Source organism: Ranitomeya variabilis, chromosome 1 (genome assembly GCF_051348905.1).
Source record: "Ranitomeya variabilis isolate aRanVar5 chromosome 1, aRanVar5.hap1, whole genome shotgun sequence".
Classification (NCBI taxonomy): Eukaryota; Metazoa; Chordata; class Amphibia; order Anura; family Dendrobatidae; genus Ranitomeya; species Ranitomeya variabilis.
The window spans coordinates 914935481-914953657 of NC_135232.1; the positions used below are offsets into that span (position 1 = coordinate 914935481).

At 43.0% G+C, this 18177-nt stretch overlaps 1 protein-coding gene across 17 annotated transcripts in view; it reads left to right on the forward strand.

The window, feature by feature from the left end:
- Positions 1-18177, forward strand: part of BLTP1 (bridge-like lipid transfer protein family member 1) — a 322576-nt gene that overhangs the window by 179583 nt on the left and 124816 nt on the right. For all 17 annotated transcript variants that reach the window (XM_077279045.1, XM_077279047.1, XM_077279052.1 and 14 more), the window contains exons 39-42: positions 11477-11629; positions 14232-14472; positions 16674-16822; positions 17283-17502. In XM_077279045.1, coding sequence (XP_077135160.1) covers positions 11477-11629; positions 14232-14472; positions 16674-16822; positions 17283-17502 — 763 coding nt within the window. The remainder of the gene's footprint in view (positions 1-11476; positions 11630-14231; positions 14473-16673; positions 16823-17282; positions 17503-18177) is intronic.

Sequence of the window (18177 nt, forward strand, 5' to 3'; positions counted from 1 at the left end):
TAACGAGAGGTGTTCTGTGGAAGTCAATGGAGAGAGCGTGACTGGACTTCTACACTCAGGGAGCTCGGTGACCCTGGTGAGCGCCACACTCCCTGCCTATTTGATTCCTGGAAGGAAGATGGAAGTCCACTGCATCCATGGGGTCTCTAGGGATTATCCGGTGTCCAGGGTAATCATTGACACACCCACGATTATTAACAGCCTTGACGTCCCTGTAGTCCTGGACTTGCCATACCCTATTATAATAGGCCAGGACTTTGAATTGTTTTGGAACTTGTAGGAGAGAAGGGAAGTGTCTGCTTGCGCAGAAGGGATCCGGAATGACCCTAAGGGAGCCCCACCACAGCAAGCGGCTGAAGGGGTTCCAGGTAATGTGATGTATAAAGAGGAGGAGGTAGCGCCCCCTAAGGGTGATGGCCCAGAGATAGGGGTGATCGAAAGAAAGGGTGTGTTTAATCAACTCCGGGACTTAGCAGGGGTGACCAACAGTGTGACCTTTGGAAATGGGGCAACTCCAGGAAAGGAGTCTGACACCTGGTTAAGTGGGGACTTGTTGTTCCAGGGTGACAGGGTGAATAGTGGAGACTCCCATTCAGACTGTGACTCTAACACAAGGGAAAGAGAGTGCGGTAAGGTGGAGCTGGGGACAAATGGCAAGTCTTCCTCTCGTCGCCGGGGACACGGCGGCTGCAGAAAGGTAGGACAGGCTACACCCTCTGAAAAGAGGACTGATGAAGAGACAGGGTCAGGGGCCAACAAGGTTATTGTCCTTGATAAAGGAGGTCACCTTGCCTCTGACAAATCCCAGCAAAGAGGTAGTCAATGATGTGCTGAAAATAAACTGACACAGGGTGACGGGAGAGATCCATCAGCGAATATCACAGTAGGAGACGATATCCCAGAGAGCACAGGTGGAGAGAAAACCCACAAAGGACACGGAGACCAGACTGGTGGTCCATTCAACTCTGAGGTGGCGGAAAATGACAATTGCGTCAAAACTGTTGAAGGAAAAGGGAACTGCGAGGAGGCGTGTGACCCAATGACAGTGGGGGGTGAGGACTCCAAAGAACCCGAGGCTGGGGAGATGGTGTGTGGGAACGAGAACATGAAAGCTTCAGAGAACCCAGCAGAAATCCTAAAGGCAGTGAAAGGTAATAGGGGGGGGGGGAGTTCCAAGAGAAAGCTGAACCTGCTGATGAAAGAGTGAAAAGGAAAAGAGCAGGTCTAACTCTGAAGCAGCAGAGAGGGGTGGTCAAGCAGCCCCATCTGAAAATGTAATTAAGGAATTTATGGTGTGACACGTGCTAGCAAAAAGGGAACAGGATCATGAAATGGAGATGTTCAAGGAGACAGTAAACGACCATGTCGAGCAAGAAAAGGTCTTGAGACAAGCGTCTAAACACAGAGTGGATGAGCTGGATAAAGAAGTCTCTGAGCTGAGGGATCAGAGAGATCACCTGTCAACGTGTCAAACAGTGAACAAGGCCGTATTGAAAGATATGGAGGTGCTCAAAGAAGCATTAAGGGGACTTCTACACGAGAAGGAGATGGTGGTCGCAGATTTACAGTAGCAGTTCCAGAGTGGTAATGGGGCTGAGCTGCAAATTCCCATTTTGGCGAGTTGTCTTGAAGAGTGTGAAGCTCAGGGAGAGCTGAACAAGGCAATCACCTGGTGGTTGCAGATGACTTGATGGAAACTCCCAAGGCAAACCAGGAGCCGTCAGTCCCTGTAGAGGATGAGACTTCTCTCTTCAAGTGCATAGTAGAGGTACCCGAGGACTTGAGAGAAGTTTGTGCCAGTGAGTATGTGCATGAAGATTTTAAGAAGGTGGTGGAAGTGTGTAGTGTGAACTGGGCACCAGAGTCTAAGCAGTTATACTGTCAACTAGGGGAAGTCACAGTGAAGCGGGTGACTATCCTGAGTGACATTCACCTACACTGTCTTTGCACAAAACGGATGATCCTGTTGAGGAGTGAGGATGCCGCTCGACATTTGGAGCGTACAAGGAAAGGTCAAAGTCGGTTGGGGTTTGTGGAAGACTTCTTTCAAGTGCCCGGGAATATGGTAAGGAAAGTTACTGGCAGACTTGGAAAAGTAATACAGGAAATCGTGAATAAGTCCGGTATGGCAAAAGTGAGGATTCCGGCTGATGACGAAGCCCAGGTAGATGTGGAAAGCCTTAGAAATATCTGCATACTCCTTGAATATCGTGTGAGAGACTCTTAAGAGAGGTAGAGCAGCTAAGACTTGACAGATGGCAGATTAATAAAAAGCTCCAGGAAATGGAAAGAAGATGGGGACCACTTTCAACCCGAGGTATAGAGAGACGAAGGTGTTCTCTAAAGAGTGGTGGTACTTAATCTGAAGCTAAAACTGGAAGTAGAGATAAATGGAATGACTGGTCTCTGGTTAATAAAGATAATAGGAGAATTTACCAACAGAGAGACAAACGAAGGTGGCCTGATGGAAGAGGAAACGGAAGGGTTAGAAGTAGTGACTCCTCTGTTAACTCAGTTCTCAGTAGCCTAGGCAGGATACCCTGTAGCGGACATGGTGACAAAGAGTCAGACCAGACCGTAGTTAGGTGTGCAAGGGAATTGTGCCTACATACTGACCCCTTGGGCTGGAGGAGGCCTAACAAAATTATGACTCTAAATTGTGAGGTGACAAAGTCTGATAGTGCATTGTTCGCAGAGCGGAATTTAATGACAGTGATAGACTATATTTCAGGAGCTGAGGCTCAAAAATGACTGAGAAGGCCCTCACGACTGGTGATGAACAGTCCCGGAAGCTCCTACAGCCCTCATAGTGTTCCCTACACCTGAATGGGGGAGCACTGGCCCTTGCCTGATAAGACTCACTTATGGCCGATATAATTTAGCAAACAATCGTCACCTTAGAGATGGCTAGGCCTCTGCAAGGGCTCTCCGGTATGACTAATAAGCAGTCTGAACATCTGAATGGAGTGGTTGCTGACAAATAGCGACACACGGCCCTGACAACATCTAGCTTGTGCAGAGCTCACAGTTGTATGAGACAACACAGGGCAGAAAGTAGACCAGACTGTCCTTATTAAGGTGGAAAGCCGTAGGATGGAACTGGCCGCAACAGCACCTTATCCTGGTGCAGGTTGAGGTAAGGAACGCAATAAGAGAGACCACTCAGTTCCAACACGCTCCTAATGGAGGTAATGTCTATAAGAAAAAACACTTTATAGGAAAAACGCAGCCCGGAGAGGCAGGGCCTGAAACGCTCTCAAAACAAGATTAGGATCCCAAAGATCGAGTTGGAAACGATACGGTGGCCTAGTATGAGTCCCTCCCTGAAGAAAAGTCTAGACTTGGCTTAGAGACCAAATCCTTCTGAAATAAAATAGCCAAGGCTGTCCTTTGTGGGAATTTCAGCGCCAGTCCAGACTGCAGACCCAACTGTCAAAAAGAAAGAAGCACTGGTAAGGAGAAGGACATTGGAACAACATTAGTGAGCTCACAGCAAAGAAAGCAGTCCTTCCAAGTGTGCTGATAGATATGCAGCAAATAGAGCTTTTGTGGCCTCATTATAGTCTGGATGACTGAATCTTACAGACCCACTGACCTCAGAATTGCGGCTTCAACAGCCATACCGTTATTCTGAGTGCTTGTGAATTCTGATGGAGGAACGGACCATGTGAATGAAAGACTGGATGTTCCAGGATAGTCCTTGGAACATACAGCAGGAGGTTGATCACATTCTAATACCAAGCGCTTTGAGGATGACCAGAATCCACTCTGCCCTGATCTTCTTGAGAAGCCTAGTCAGCAAGGCTTGAGGAGGAAAAAGGCAATGCATAGTGAACTTAGACGGATTGCCAATGTGTTGTCTGTGACGTCCTGAGGATCTCGAGACCTGGCGTCAAACCTGAGCACCTTGCAGTTTAGCCTGGACGTCATCAGATCAACATCCAGAGTGTCCCATCAAAGAAAGACCTGATGAAATACCCTCAGTAACCACTCTTGCTACTCCCTAATGGCTTTAAACATCTACCACATATTTGTTCTCCCCATGTATGATAATTGCTGATAAGAATTGTATTCTGTACTCTGCCCACTCCAAAATCCTTGTCACTTCTGACATAGTGGATAGTGTTGTGAATTCTGCTCTTGGGCTCCCTCCGGTGGTTATAAGTGGTAGCGCTGCTGTCTTTGGATCGCAGCATTCATCAGGTGTGTCCACTTATTGCAATTCTGACTGGGCTATTTAGTCTTGCTTGACCCTTTAGTTAGTGCCAGTTGTCCATTGTTTCCTGGAGGATTCACTTCCCTGCCTGGTCTCTCTTGCTTGCTGTTCATTTCAACAAAGATAAGTTCTGGCTTTGTTTTTTGCAGTCCACATGCTGTGGGCCTGATCGTTCAAGTTATTTTCCATGTTTTGTTTTGTCCAGCTTGGTCTGTATAAGGATTTGTTCAGCCAAGCTGGTATCTCTGGAGATGCAGATATACCCTCCATGCCTTTAGTTAGATGTGGAGTTTTTGTATTTTCTGTGGTGGATATTTTCTAGTGTTTTAATACTGACCGCATAGTACTCTGTCCTATCCTTTCTATTTAGCTAGAAGTGGCCTCCTTTGCTAAATTCTGATTTCAGTCTGCGTATGTTATTTCCCTCTCCTCTCACAGTCAATATTTGTGGGGGGCTGTCTATCCTTTGGGGATTTTCTCTGAGGCAAGATAGTTTTCCCTTTTCTATCTCTAGGGGTAATTAGTCCTCCGGCTGTGTCGAGATGTCCAGGGAGTGTTAGGTACATTCCACGGCTACTTCTAGTTGCGGTGTTAAGTTCAGGGTCTGCGGTCAGTACAGGTACCACCTTCTCCAGAGTACGTCTCATGCTGCTCCTAGGCCACCAGATCATAACAGGATAGGCTCCGCTGTCTGCCCTAATGATTGATAGTGTCCAACTGAATCTGTACTGGTAAACCTGAGAGTAGGTGCTGCTATTGCAGAAGCCCAAGACTGGTGGCCCCGAGTTTCAGCATGTTGATTGTGAGAACCCCTCCCGTCTACTAAACAGAAAGGTAGTGGAAGATTGCCTAATATCCATCGTCAGGATCTGCCACTGATTGGGGCAAAAGGAGCTACTCAAGGGTGATATTACCCACCATTCGAGAGACTGAGTGCTGTGAAGCGAAAGGTGAATGGGACGATCCAGAGAATGCATCGACCTGTCTGAGCAGTACAGAAGGGCATTCTGCAGGAGTTTTGAATGAAACAGGACCACCTCAAAAGTTGTCACAGTCTTGTCCAGGACTCTCATGCAGAACAAGAGGGCATATTTCCCAGGTTGTCTCAATGTCCATATTGAGAACAGAACAGCTGATTGCTTCTCCAGGAGCTAGACTGACACCTGAACTGTGCTGAATATAATCCCCCAAAAATGTTGCTGCTGTCTCAAGACCAGAGAGGATTTCATCCTGTTGACTATCCATCCAAAGTGAGCTAGGAAGTCTAGGATGATCTGAAGGCTATCCAAATTCTGCGAATAGGAAGGTGCCTTGATGGAAAAATCTAGGTAAGGTATCACGACAACCCTTCTGGTCCAGAGCAGTTGCTTAACTGAGGTCAAAAGCTTCTTAAACACGCTGGGTGCTGTGGCCAAGCCAAAGGAAAGGGCCTCAAACTGAAAGTGGTCCTGGTTTACCCCAAAGCGAAGAAACCTTTGATGACCCTGAAAGATGGGAATATGAAGATGAGTCTCCTGCTGAGACCAGCAGCTCCCCCGTGTCTGAACCGACGGCTTCACCTTCCCCCTCCTGTTCAGCAGCCGAATCAGCTTTGCGGTAAGATGGCGTCGGATCCTCAAAGCCTGCTGGCTCTCTGAGGAGGAACACGTCCATGGCTGTCGCCGGGACAGAAGATTCTGCACCTACATGTGCTGGGGTTCTGGCTCTCCTGCGGCCCATCATGTAAGGTTAGCTGGCCGGAGATGAAGCTATGGAACCTTACAATCTGCAATGCCTGGAGGGAGCTCTTCTGCTGCACGTCCTCTCAGCCCGACATCCCTGACACGCCCCCCTATCTCTTTTGATTTTTAAGGACAGCGCCAGGTCATCTACATGGAATGAACAATTTGGCGACATGTTGCAAATACTTTCTTCATCCAGCCTCTACAAGAGGTCGTTCTTGAAGAATGGATAGAGAGTGATGACAAACTTTTCTCTTCAGAATCCCCCATAGGTGTTCGAGTTTGTTTATGTATGTCAGTAGACATACTTTGCCACTGAATCACTTTCACCCTGTTCTTCAGAAATGCAACAGTGGCCTTAGATGTATGTTTTGAATCGTTGTCATGTTGTAAACATGCACGTCTAATCAAGGGCACAGAGTGATGATAGTATCTTCTTTCAATATAGCCTTCATTGAAATGTAGCTCCTTAACACAAGCTGCACTTTTGCAGCTTCACATAAGGACACTGTCACCACTATGTTGCACTGTTGGGATCATTCATTTTTTTGTTGTACTCCTCAATTTTTTGACCCCATACAGTTTTGAAGCCATTAATTGCAAAAACATGTATTTTGGTCTCAACACTCCTGTATATAGAGTTCCTTTAGTCTTCATATTTTTCAGAAATATCCATTGGTGGTTTTTTTTGTTCATGGGCTTTAGTAGTGGCTTCCTTCGTGAACGATATCTATGTACGTCATTCCTCTACAGTGTATGCCGTATTGTGCCACGGGAAGCGCTGACCCCGATTTACCTTTCTACTGCTTTAACTAACTGCAGTGAACTTGCATGTTTATTTTCTTCAACCTTTCTGTCTAAAGACATTTTTGTTTAGCTATTAACTTCCGTGGCCGGCCTGAACATCTTTGATGAACATCTTTGAGATAGTGTCAGTTCCACCTTTGTTAAATTTTTGAATCCCGTTTGCTACAGTATTATAACTGATTAGCTAAAGCTTTCCTGATCTTTTTGTAGCCTTCACCTTGTGTAAAGAATTTTTTTTCTTTCTTAGGTCTTGTGACATTTTTCTTTCATTTGGTACCCTTGCTGTCAGTATGAAATGTAAAGGAGTTTTCTTTAAGAAACACCCTTTTATAGTTAACTGTCTTCTGGACACCTGGTTAAGAAAAAATTAGACTTGCCTATGGTTTTATTCTTGTTGTCAGAGGGAGACCGCAACAGAGAAGGGCCAGGAGATTGCTGTGTATGGTTTGACGAACCCCTGTACTGGTTAAAAGTACTTCAACATCTTATTAAACAGTGCAGTTTTTTTCCTTGCTGGCAGTGCAAGTGTTAATCTGTTCAGTTGAAGCTCTTGGAGCTTTCCTACCTGGATTGTCTTAGCTGTTCAGTGTTGGCCACTCCCCTTTGCTATATATCCTTGCCTCTGCTACATAGGAATTGCCAGTGTTAGTTCATACTGCCTAGTTTGCAGTTGGAACAGTGGTTTGTGGTTGGAGTTTGGAGATTTGTTTAGGAGATTGTTGTTGGAGTTTTGTGTGTGTGCACATTCTCATCTTCTATTTGGTTTCTCCTTCCTTTAACTGCCCTGTGTTCCACTCTTTTGTTTGGTGAGTGTATGATTGTTATTTTCATTTATCCCTGTCTGTCTTCCCTTGTTTGTCTAGTTAATGTTATCCCATACACTTTGGCTTCCCACCTCCGTGGGTGGAGGAAGGGACAGATAAGGGTTGATATAGGAGCATAGCAAGGCACGTGAACCTGGCATCTCCACCTTCAGTAGTATTCCGGGGGACAGGGATAAACTAAGGCGCCCCTAGTTCTAGGGACCAGGTTAGCTCCCAAGGCAGTGCAAATTAATCACTGTTAATCATAACTTTGTAGCGTAAACCTTACTTTTGCTACTAGGACACCCATTTTTCCAACATAGTATTAAATAAATACGGTATATTAGGAAAACTACTTTTTTGACTGTGTAAAATAACAAATCATGTTTGCAATCAATGGCCCAGTATTATGAAGTTTGGTATCCCATAGAAAATATTGATTCTGATAGAAAACTAAATGTTTTTGACAACTTTCCACCTATACATATATATATGTACTAGAAATAGACCCGATGCTATCGCATCGGGAGTGCAGTGAAATTAACATCTGTGTATGCCTAGTGGTGCTGACAGGAGCAGCGGACATGTCTCACACCGTTTGCGCTTTCCAACATATCTTACAGTTGTGGCTATTCCCACGCATGTGTAGTAAAGACGCGGCTGTTACTGTGTCTGCGTGGGAATAGCGGAGACGTGTATGTCACTTGCGCCTGCACAAGTGACACTCCCGCGGTGCCTTATGGGATTCGGGGACAGCGGCCCGAAGTCCCAACTGGGAATTATATATGTAGATTTACAATGACATGTAAAAATTTGACCCCCTCTGATCAAAATGACTGCTATTGTGAATAGTTAAGCAACTTGAAGATGAAATGATCTTTAAAATGCCTAAAGTTAAAGATGACACATTTCCTTTGCATTTTAGGCAAAAAAGTCTAAATTTTAAAAATTCCAAAAAGGAAACTGAACAGATGGAAATATTTGGGCACCCTTGGAGATTTGTATGTTCTGATATCTTTCAACAAGATTTCAGATTTTAATTAGCCTGTTAAGGTTCACTATCATCGTTGGGAAAGGCCAGGTTATGCAAATTTCCCAGCTTTATAAAATCCCAGCTTCCTCTAACTTTATACCAAAAGACAGCAGCCATGGGTTCTTCTAAACAGCTGCCTAGCACTATGAAAATGGTGGAGACCCACAAAGCATGAGAAGGCTATAAGATGATAGCAAAGCTTTTTCAAGTTGCCCTTTCCTCAGTTTGAAAGCTATTTAAGAAGTGAAAAGAAATGAAACTCTACATGAACAAGATAAGATCTGGAAGACCAAGCAAAATTTCAGTCAGAGCTTCTCGTATGACTGCTACAAAGGCAAATCGCAACCCCCCTGCTTGACTGCAAAAGACCTTCACAAAGATTTAGCAGACTCTGGGGTTGTAGTACATTGTTCTATTGTTCAGATACACATGGACAAATATGGCCTTCATGAAAGAGTCATCAGAAAAAAACCTCTCTTGAGTCCTTTTCATAAAATTCAGCTTCAGAAGCTTGAAACATTTTGGAAACAAGTCCTGTTGACCAATGACGTTAAAATAGAACTCTCTGGCCACATTGATTAAATGTATGTGTGGAGAAAAAAGGCCACAGAATTTCAGGAAAAGGACATCTCGCCAACCATTGAGCATTGGGGTGGATCAATCATGTTTTGGGGTTATGTTGCAGCCAATGGCACAGGGAACATTTCACAGGTTAGAGAGAAGAATGGATTCAATGAAATGTAAACAAATTCTTTTTGCAAACAAAACATCTGTAAAAAAAAGCTGAAGTTGAAAAAAGGATGGCTTCTTCAAATGGATAATGAACCTAAACACACATCAAAATTCTCAATAGACTACCTCAAAAGGCGCATGCTGAAGGTTTTGCAATGACCCTCACAGTCCCCTGATCTGAACATCATTGAAAATCTGTGGCTAGACCTCAAAATAGCAGTGCATGCAAGACGACTCACGAATCTCACCGAACTGGAAGAATTTTCCAAGAAAAAATAAATGAAAATCCCTCAAACAAAAATTGAAGGACTCTTGGCTGGCTACAAAAAGCATTTACAAGCTGTGATATTTTTTTTAAAAGCATTTACAAGCTGTGATTTTTTTTTAAATCAGATAATATTTTTATTGAATTTTTCCAAATACAACATAAACAAACATGAACACAAATTCCCAATCATACGCCCACCACTCTCCTCCACTCTTTGTTTGTTCTAGACCTTGCTGATACAGTTCAATTGTTATTGGTACAAAAATTACAGAGGCTACAATATTTTCCAAAGTCATAATTTTTAAAATGTAAAAGATGTAAATTTATATATGTTTTTTGTCCCAAAATAAAAGGAAATCGATCATTTTTAACCTTTTGGCCTTTTAGAAATTATTTAATCTTCAACTTGCTTAACTGTTCACAATAACAATAATCTTGACCTAGGGTGCCCAATCCTTTGCATGCCCCCGTGTGTTTGTTTGTGTATACACACATGTGAATGATCTGTGTGTATACATTTTGTGTGTGTGTATATATATATATATACATATATATATATATATATATATATATATATATATATATATATATATATATATGTATATATATATATATATATATATATATATATATATATATATATATATATATATATTGTAAAGCTGTAGTAGCATCGTATGCAGTGAAGAAGCAGTGACCCACAAATTCAAACACAAAAGTCTCTTTTAATGTGTTTCTTCACAGCATTAAAGTCCAGTTCACATAAATGCATATAACTTCAGTGACCAGTTTACACCAGTTCAATGCAATACATTTCACATGGCTTTAGATTTGCGGTCCCTAAACAGGCCAGACTTCCCTTGTCCAGTTTCCCTGGGCGACCGCACGCCATCTCAGACTCTATACGTTTCCATACACACAGCCTCATATGTTGCAGACACTACTCATGCCAGCCCTCCTCTGACTAGTTCTCGTGTGTGTCCTGCATCGCTGTATCACAGTCTCTGTACTCACTCAGCGCACTGCACTCTTTATCCTCTGGAGTGCAGCTGGGTACACATAAGACAAAGTCTCTTACAGACTCTTTACTCACACAGTCGTACACAGTTCAGGATATCCTCCGGATAGCAGCCGGGCACCATATCCACCTGTTTGCAATCGTTGCACATGCTAGTCCTCTTTCGGGCACAGGACATCCACCTCCGGGCACAGAACATCCACCTCCGGGCACAGGTCTGTCCACATCCGACTCCTACGGGCACAGGACAACCACCTCCGGGCACAGGACTGTCCACCTCCGGGCACAGGACTGTCCACCTCCGGGCACAGGACTGTCCACCTCCGAGACCAGTACCATGGACGACTTGCATCTCTGTGTACGCTGCGGGTGCCAGGCTACTCAGCTGCCCTGGGTGCTGGCTCTGCTGGCCTCCATGCACTCTGCAGACCAGCACACACCAGACTGACACTGACGCACCTCGCACACCTGGCCAGATACGGCCTGCACGGCCTGACACACCCAAACCCCTTACTGCAGGGCTTTTAAACACACACAAACCTGTGGCCTTCAGCCACCTGGAAAACCCGGACCGGAAATCCATGACTCTCATGCACACCTATGGACTTCATCCGTCTGCATGCACATTCTGGGGAGAACAAACAGCACCCCCTAGCTGTATCAGAGGCCACAGTCTCACAATATATATATATATATATATATATATATATATATATATATATATATATATATATAACCTACACTTGCATTTACATATATAAATTGCTTGTATAATTGCTTTACGTATATCATTTGACCGGTCACTTTTATCTCTAATCATATTCTTCAATAAACTCATTAGTGTTGTGTTTCTTTATTACTTATTTAATGTGTTGCAGAATAAAAGTCTCCACTTTCCCCTGAGAAGCAAGTATAACAGGCTCACTAAACAATCACGTTTCCTTCAAGAAAATCCATCCTGCCTACTTTGTAACTTGCTTCATCACTATTTACATCAAGCCAATTACTCCATCATAGAAGATGCCACATTAGTGAGTTCAATTAATCTTTTTTTATTTTAACATTATATTGCAAATTGTCGTTTAGACCGAATTAAAATGACCGTTGTGACAAATATAGAATTGATTGCTGACTGTATATCTTCCTATTGCCCTGCTTCATCATCTGTAGGAAGTTATCGATATGTATGCATGTAAGGCATGCTGTATTTTAACCATCGCAAAAAGTAGTGAACGTGTAATATTCTGTAGGGGAACCACCATACATCTGATGAGACTGTGGAATATATATATACTAGATGGTGGCCTGATTCTAACGCATCGGGTATTCTAGAATATGTATGCGTAGTGTATAGCACAGCCCACGTAGTATATTGCACAGCCACGCAGTACATTGCGCAGCCCACGTAGTACATTGCGCAGCCCACGTAGTATATTGCGCAGGCCACGTTGTATATTGTGCAGCCCACGTAGTACATTGCACAGCCCACGTTGTACATTGCGCAGCCCACGTTGTACATTGCGCAGCCCACGTTGTACATTGCGCAGCCCATGTTGAATATTGCGCAGCCCACGTTGTATATTGCGCAGCCCACGTAGTATATTGCTCTGCCCACGTAGTATATTGCGCAGCCCACGTAGTATATTGCGCCGTACACGTAGTATATAGCACAGCCCATGTAGTATATTGCCCAACCACGTAGTATATTGCCCAGCCCTCGCAGTATATAGCAATGGGGGCATCGTATCCCTGTTGCTCGTGCACTCCGGTCTGAAGAGTGCATCGAGGTGTCACGAGATGATGACGTAGCGGTCTCGCGAGACCGCTACGTCATCATCTCGCGAGATCGCAGCATGGACCGGTTACCGGAGCATCGCGAGCAGGAAAGGCCTTTTGTTGATCTGGGGGCCGACGGACGGTGAGTATATAACGATTTTTTATCTTTTTTTTCATTATTTTTAACATTAGATCTTTTTACTGTTCATGCTGCCTAGGCAGCATGAATAGTAAAAAGTAGGTCACACAGGGTTAATAGCTGCGGTAACGGAGTGCATTACACCGCGGCATAACGCGGTCCGTTACCGCTGCCATTAACCCTGTGTGAGGGCAGACTGGAGGGGAGTACTGAGCGGGCACTGACTGCGGGGAGGAAGGAGCGGCCATTTTTCCGCCGGACTGTGCCCGTCGCTAATTGGTCGTGGCTGTTTTGCCACGACCAATCAGCGACTTGGATTCCATGACAGACAGAGGCCGCGACCAATGAATATCCGTGACAGAAAGAAAGACTGAAAGAAGGACAGACAGACAGACGGAAGTGACCCTTAGACAATTATATAGTAGATATACAGTATATATATATATATATATATATATATATATATATATATATATATATATATATATATATATATATATATGTAGCAACCTGTTATCATACAGGCATTGTCAGGTTGCGGTGTTACACTGATTAAAATAATACCTGACTTGTGATTGTTGTTTAATCTGTATTTGTAGTTTTCAGTTAATGAGACTCTTGTGCTTTGGGATGGGCCTGTGGGCAGGTCTTTGTTTGGTGCTTTGTTCTCATATTCATCCTTATGGGCTTAAATGACATTTCACTGAATCTTCAGTGACCTGCCTCCTATTTTAAATACAGCGCTTCCTATCATATTGTGGTCTTTAAAAAAAAAAAAGGAAGTTCAGCAAAATGGCACCAGCGGAGGCGAATGCGCAATAGCATCTATCACTTGCTGATAGATGCTGATGCAAGCGTCAGCGCCATTTTGCTACAGCCACATTTTTTTTCCTCCAACAAAATGGTGGTGGCACTTGCTCGTTAGCACCTATCAGCAAGCTATAGATGCTACTGCGCATGTGCCAGCGCCATTTTGCTGTTGTTGAAAAAATGTTTTTACTATAGCATAATGGCGTAAGGGCACCAACCTGACAATGCCTGTAGCTCAGCGATGACAGGTTCTCTTTAATATCTGTTTTCACCACCTTTAAAATAAAAGGGGTGAAATCCAAATACAGCACTGCTTCCTCTCCTCTGTTTTCCTCTACGCCGGGGCCTCCTGCAACCTAGCTGTGCAGGATATAAAATACTCATATAAAATATGTCAAGAGCATAAAATATTTTGTCTTTCATAAACTTTACTGCTCTAAAATAAAAGCCGCTTTCCTCCAGTACAAATGAATAGCATGAACAAGTCCTTTCTTCAGGCACAATGGAAAAGGAAAAAAGTAGATGTAGCAGCCTCACCAATCCCGGTATTCCAGGCAGTATCGGCTACAGCACTTTTAAACATGTTCACCAAATCAACCTCTGTTCGGCTGAAGCCCAAACGCCACTCTGCTGAGCTAACCTAGCTGCTGTAATTACCCCTGTGAGCCCCGAGCTAGATTATTGGAACAACCTTTCCCTCCCAGAATGTTTTGACTCCTCCTAAATCTTAGACACAAAATCCAAACAAAATAGAACGCTCTTAGTAACCTAGTGTTACTGGTACAGACTTTATATTACCAAGGCCAACCTCCTCGGTGACACAAATCTGCCATCCAGGACCTTACCATCTGCTTTCTTATAATAATTGCATGATTTTTAATGGTTTCACTTTTATTTATTTTTTTAAGAGTGATGGTCTCCCTGCACTTGTCACACTGAAAAAAGGGCTCGTTGCTCTGGCTAGGCAATGGATGAAGTTTATTGTTGTGACCCCAACATTTAAGGGTGTACGGTTGGTAAGGCCGGCCCAGCCACTAAAGCCACAAAGTACTCTGAAGAAAGAGGAGGATGATCTCAATGGTTTGGAGAATGGTGGAGCACTGCAAAGTGATACCAGTGCAGATGGTGCTGAATTTGAGTTTGATGCAGGTATGATGCATACATTTATGGATTCAATTTCACACGTATGATATTCTTGTTTGCTAGTTTTGGTGATCTTTGTTCCAGGACATCGTCAGAGGAGAAAGGTTAAATCTAATAAAACCAAACTGACATTAAAAAGGATCTGTCACTTACTCAAAAAAATTCAGTTAAATACTTTGTAAAATCCTCCAGACTCAAAAAAATTCAGTTAAATACTTTGTAAAATCCTCCAGATTCTGTCGCACTTTTTCATTTTGTGCTGTGCCAATCCACCGCATAAATATTCAAATGAGCTACTTTTTGAGTCCATTATGTGAAATCTCTGATTTGCAGTCCAACTGGATGATTCTTTAGAGTTTTTCCTAAGGGCATGTGCTTTGGTAGCATCTGGGAAAGAGGTGTGAATGTGCACGCCCCTAGAGAAGACCACGCAAAGTGAACTGAAAAGGGCAGAAGAACTCCTTTTTTTCAATTAAGTGAAAGGGCCTTTTTAAAACTATTCACCAAATAATTAATTGCAAATAACTCCCTTTTTTAATCTTACTATTCTTCTCAAATTAAAAAATGTTAGTAACAATTTTACTCAATTATTGACTAGGACTTTGGTTAATTTTAGCCAGACTTCTCGCTTATGTGATAAAATCACATTATATTTTGCTTCTTACCTGCATGGGATAAATTGTTGTTCCATATATCTGAAATTGGCAATGATTGTTTCAAATCTGTCTTTTTACGTACGTTTTCCCACTTTAGGTAGTCGGGGTTTACCCTCACTTTTTTGAATGCTCATAATATTCACCACATTCATGAACAGCCTGTATCTGTGTCCTCAGACATGGCAGTGTGTTATTTTCCCTGCCCACTTTTTGGCTGCTGCAGAACTTCTTTACAATCACAAGTTGTATTAGTCTATTATGCATATAGCTTGAAATATATTACCTCTGACTGTTTTCACACAATTGTATTTTCCATCGGTGTCACGCTCCATTCACACATCGAAGTGTCACAGTTCCAACACTGATTGTGATCCAAAGACTTTGATGTATCAAAAATAGAAATGAGGGTGGCACTCACCGTCCCAGTAAAATGTCCTTTTATTTGGAATCACATAAAAAAACAGAGGCCAGAGAGTCTTTGTGATTCCAAATAAAAGGACATTTTACTGGGACGGTGAGTGCCACCCTCATTTCTATTTTTGAATAAGACTTTGGCATCGTTTTTTCTTATGTTGGGTTGGCATCCAAGATCCCTGGGATGGTACACTCAGCACTCCCCCTATACGATCATCAATGCGGACTGCAGGTGTTTCGGTGCCGATTGCTTTTTGCTCTTGTTACGTGTTCAAAACTGGGATGCCCTTATCGAACTTGACCGCCTCCTAGTCCATATATATGAGGCTGTCAAGTTTGGGTCAGGAGAATGCAAACAGTCCATGCTCGGGCCATGACACCTGGATTTGTGAATGTGGCATCAAACAAAGTAAAAATAATGTTTTCAAACTAAGTATAATTGAGTGAAGATATGTGTTGGTATCCCAGAAGGTGCTGAGGAGGGTAGCGTACTCCTCATCCACCACTACTATAGTATGAATACAAAATTGGTTGTAAAATCAAGCTCTTGTTTTGACATAAAAGCAGAAAAGTTTTTTTATTTGGCTAAACACAGAACTGGAAAGTTGTGGGAATGCCATTACTTATTTGACATCAAGCACATGGTTTTTAGTCATTGCTTGAGGCTCCTCACTAAACACTCAGACAACCTCGCAAATTAAACAATCTGAAAATGATTCCTTTGTGTAGGAAAGTGATTGAACACAAGGTACAGATATGACCCGAGTAGTACAGAATATTACAGCATGCAATATATAAATATTATCAACCGGTTAAAGAGCTACTTCTAGTTAAGAGCTGCTCAGATTACATTAAATGAAGCACTAGATTACTATAAAAATCCCCAAAATCTGGACATGACGTGATCATCGGCTGCCACCATCAAAACCATCGAGGGATTGGATTTAGACAGAACTGCGACAGAGCTATTGAGTTTAGTGAGGCAAGTGGAGTCAAGAGTGCAACAGCAAAGGAGGTGTGAAAATAACCCGACACAGCTTGGGAAGGATGAGACCACCTTTGGTAGGATGTCTAACTTTTGTACCTCACTTGTATTCTATTTGTCTTAAACGATTTGTGTTTGATGTTCTGTCTCAGCGACTATTAGTGAACACACCATGCTTCTGGAAGGAACCAATGCACGGCCGCCTCCTGCCGGCGTTTCTTCTGGTCCTGTCAGTGGAGCTGAAATTATGAGGAAGTTATCGAAATCCCATGCTCACAGTGACTCAGCTTTGAAGATTAAAGTAAGTTTAATTGTTTGTTTTTTGATCCATTCCTTTGTATTTGTGTTCAGAAATATTGAATTACATCATCTGTGCGTAAAAGGGTTGTCCACTCTTAACCTTTTTTTTTATATACCAAAAGGCATGCTACTTGTAAAATGAAAGCCCCTGCATACACATTCGACTGATGTCAGCCACACAATCATTCATGTGTGTTGGAGTGATGTAATTTATAGTGTATGCATCTTATATAACTGGGGGGATTAGAGTAACAGTCACCGCAATTCTATGAACTTCCACCCTCGTTCTGCCTTGTCACTTGGCATTACATGATACTGACCTTCTCCATTGCTTTCAGGAATATTTACATCTTCAGGCAACGACTTATCTCTGCTCATGTCGCAAAGATTTTGTCAAATTCTTTTTTTATGCAAATTACAGGAGTTATTTGTATTTATTTTAATTTTTTTCTGTTTTAAAGGGAGTCCACCCATATCATTCCTTGAGCTACACTAGTGGCGATACGGCGAATGATTCTCCTGCCCACGTCAGTAGATCTGGAATGCCTGTGAAAGAAAGCCCAAGGAAGGAAAGTCTTCTGAGCTACTTGACTGGGAGTTTCCCCAGCTTGCACAATCTCCTGGATGGAACGCCACAGAGAAATGCAGCCGCTGTTAAAAGCAGCTCACTCACGAGGACAGGTATTGATTGCTTTAGTGGTTATGAGTTTATATCATTCTTAGGTCCCCCTTCAATAAATCCAATTGCCACGTATAGGATTATTATTTACTTTTGGAGCACCATTGATTCCATGGTGCTGTACATGAGAAGGGGATACATACAAATTACAAATAAATTTAAATGAACAAATGAGCAATGGCAGACTGGTACACAGCAGAGAGGGCCCTGTCCTTCTGGGCTTACAGGCTAAAGGATAATGGGGAAGTAGACAGAAGGTTGAGGATTGCAGCAACTCCAATGTTAGTGCGTTGGCATCAGGATCATTGCAGTCTGTAAGCTTTCTTAGAGTTGGTCTTTCAAGTTCTGTCTGAAATTTCTGAATGTTTTGGATAATCAGACTTGTGAGGAACGTAGTGTGGAGGAGAAAAGAAGGTCTTAAGGAGACCGGAGATTGTGTAGGAAAGTATTGAGAGATTAGTTTGGAGATAAATAGGAGAGACAGATTATGGATGGCTTTGTAGATCAATGTTAGTAGTTTGAACTAGATACGTTGGGGAATTGGGAGCCAATTGATGAATTTTCAGAGGGGATAAGTGAAGGAGTAGCAAGAAGAGAAGTGAATGAGTTGACTGGGGAGATGCAAGACTGTTAGCAGGGAGGCTACAGAGGAGGATATTGCAGTAGTCAAGGCGGGA